The sequence below is a fragment of the Elephantulus edwardii genome, unplaced genomic scaffold (assembly GCF_000299155.1).
Source record: "Elephantulus edwardii isolate Elephantulus edwardi_28Jun2011 unplaced genomic scaffold, EleEdw1.0 scaffold00050, whole genome shotgun sequence".
NCBI lineage: Eukaryota > Metazoa > Chordata > Mammalia > Macroscelidea > Macroscelididae > Elephantulus > Elephantulus edwardii.
The window spans coordinates 13,053,200-13,055,774 of NW_006399800.1; the positions used below are offsets into that span (position 1 = coordinate 13,053,200).

At 43.3% G+C, this 2,575-nt stretch overlaps 1 protein-coding gene across 3 annotated transcripts in view; it reads right to left on the reverse strand.

Annotated features, from left to right (window-relative positions):
- DCP2 (decapping mRNA 2) overlaps positions 1-2,314 on the reverse strand; it is a 57,935-nt gene extending 55,621 nt beyond the window's left edge. Inside the window, exon 1 of one of the 3 annotated variants that reach the window (XM_006886682.1) lies at positions 2,071-2,314. In XM_006886682.1, coding sequence (XP_006886744.1) covers positions 2,071-2,123 — 53 coding nt within the window. In that variant the 5' untranslated portion in view covers positions 2,124-2,314. The remainder of the gene's footprint in view (positions 1-2,070) is intronic. The other 2 variants (XM_006886684.1, XM_006886683.1) reach the window with 2 other exon arrangements.
- Positions 2,315-2,575: the final 261 nt, after the last annotated feature.

Genomic DNA, 2,575 nt, shown 5'->3' on the forward strand with positions numbered 1-2,575 from the left:
AAGTTTTATTTTTGTGAAAATTTAAACAAACACTTAAGTGGAAAAATGTGGGGAGGAAAAAACCTCCTAAAAACTACTGACATGAAAAATCTTTCACGATTAAGATACTATAAAGATTCAACACATCATCACATCTTGTGGGATGGTGGTGGGAGACGTTAACAGTAACTGAATAAATTTTTTCTTAAAAGGAAAAAATGTCACTCTATTCCAATAAACATTAGAAAATAGCTTAAATACACCCACTGGGAAATACAATAAGTAACAAAAGAGATGCTGGATACATTGTTTTCAAAATAAAACTGTTCTGTAAACAGATTCCACACATCAAATTTGAGACCTTCCTAATTGCTGGCATGACTGCTTCACAAGATGTAATTCTTGCTGATATACACACTAAACCCAATATTACTTGTTACTTTTGTACATCAGTTTAGAACCCTGTAAAACGTGTAAGATCATTCACTCTTAGCAGTATTAATATAAATTATAATGTAAATTATTGCTCAATTTCCCAAATAACCATCTTCAATTTTTCTCTAATATACACATCCTTTTTAAAATACTGTAAATGTGGAGACAATGAAGATTATTTTCTCTTTTTTGGCACATGCTCCTCTAGAACTTTATCCACAAATTATTTTTCTTTTTTAAAATCTGAAATCAAAGAAAATCAGTACCATTTAAACTTGTGTTATCTGAAACTATTATATTCCAGAAATCATAATCAAATATCACCAAAAAATAAGTTCGTATTATTAGCCGTACATAGTCGTTTTCATCAGCTGTAAAATTAGTCCATTTCCTTATATACACATACTTTTCTTTTGTGAAGGTCACAACGTTAAGCCTCTAACAAACATTTGTTCGCCCCAGGAGAAAAATCACAGGGCTCTGGGAAGAAAAGGGCCTACGCTGCAAACCCGAAATTTACTCACTTAGAATGAATATATAACCCTGTGTGTCTAAGTGTCAATTGCAGCCTCTAGGTAGGTTCTGGTGAAATGGTTTAACAACATGCCACAACTGCACCTATAGCATGGGCTATGGTGGGAATGAAATAAAACGATGAGTGTCACGGCAGCACCCCAGGACGCACGGTTGAAGCTCTCCGCGTACTAGCTAGGTCTTTCCTTCCCTAATAATGGGGGACGGGGGCCGAATACCCAAGCTAGAAGTTAAGACACAAATGCATTAACTGCCTAAAATCTGTTATTGTAACAGAGCTTTTCACTCTCCGCAATCTAATTTCTTCCACTACTCTCACACAGACCCGGCTTAAGCCCTATTACTACCTAAAAGAAAAGTTCAGAAAATATTTTATGCCCATCGTACACGTGTTTGACGATGTGAAATCACAGTTGGTAAGAAATGATGGTGCAGAAAATTTCTTATAAAGGTATACTATGATGTTTAAAAAAAAAACCCTATGAGAATTTCCTTTAACGATAATTAAGATATGAAAAGAATAATAGACCTACACTAGCCCACTTCAAACTCCAAATAGCAACTCTTGGGATGAAAAAGCTTTTTTTTTTTTTTTTTTTAAGGTGGGCATGAAAAGTATTTTGAGTCTCTGTATGAATTTACAAAGAACGCCAAGGAGCTCCGCAAACACAGGGAGAAAAGGAGTCAAACTGAAAACTGCTCCGCGCGCAGATCCGGGCACTCGGGATTCGAAGACTCAGGGCACCGAAATCTTCCTACAGAATCTGGCAAAGAGAGGAGAGGAGTGGGGGAAATGGACTATGAAGTCAGATGCAGAGGAAAAACAATGGAAAGAGGAAGCGGCCAGAAAATGCTAAAGCTCTAAAGAAAAGCAAACCAGCTGCCCAACTAAGAAAATGAAGAAATTCCGGGTGCTCCACGGAGAAGGGGGGGGGGCGTGAGAAACGAGGAGGATGCAGCGGAAAGAGGGGAGTGGTGTCATCTCAATGAAGGCTCCACGGTAGAGAGCGAGCGGAAACAGGGATGGAAGAGATGGGGGAAAGCCCCGCACGACTCTAAAAGGTCGGCGAATTGGAGAGAACACACACACCAAGGAGGGGTCGAGAGTGGCCCAGGCAGTACCTGCAGAGATCGTCCAGGACGCTGCCGGGAATCTCCACCCGTTTGGTCTCCATGATGAGGACCCACAGCAGGAGCAGTGCATCCCGGCTCCACGCGGCCGGGGACCGAGGGCACGGTACAGAGACTCCGGCTCGCCCGAAAGCGAGCAGCGGTAGTGGCTGCAGAGGCGGCTACAACGAAGACTGGGGGGGAGGGGGCGAAACCGGCTCACTTCCGCTCCGCTCCCTCAGCCTTGGACCCCGAGGCAGGGCCAAGGCGCGGGGCGGGACTCTGAGAGTCACGCCTCTGATCTGCTCTTCTTGAAAGGCCCAATGGCAAGCTAGGGAGCCGGGAGCCTGTACAGGCTAAGCCAATGAAGTGTTTGTTTATTGGTCCGTCGTCGCCAATCCGTCTTCAAGAGGCTCACTTGCAGTTCAGAAAACCAACTTCCCGCCGCCTTTGACTGAGCCCAGGCTTAGGTTTGCGCGTGCGCGCTACGAACACACACACACACACACACACACAC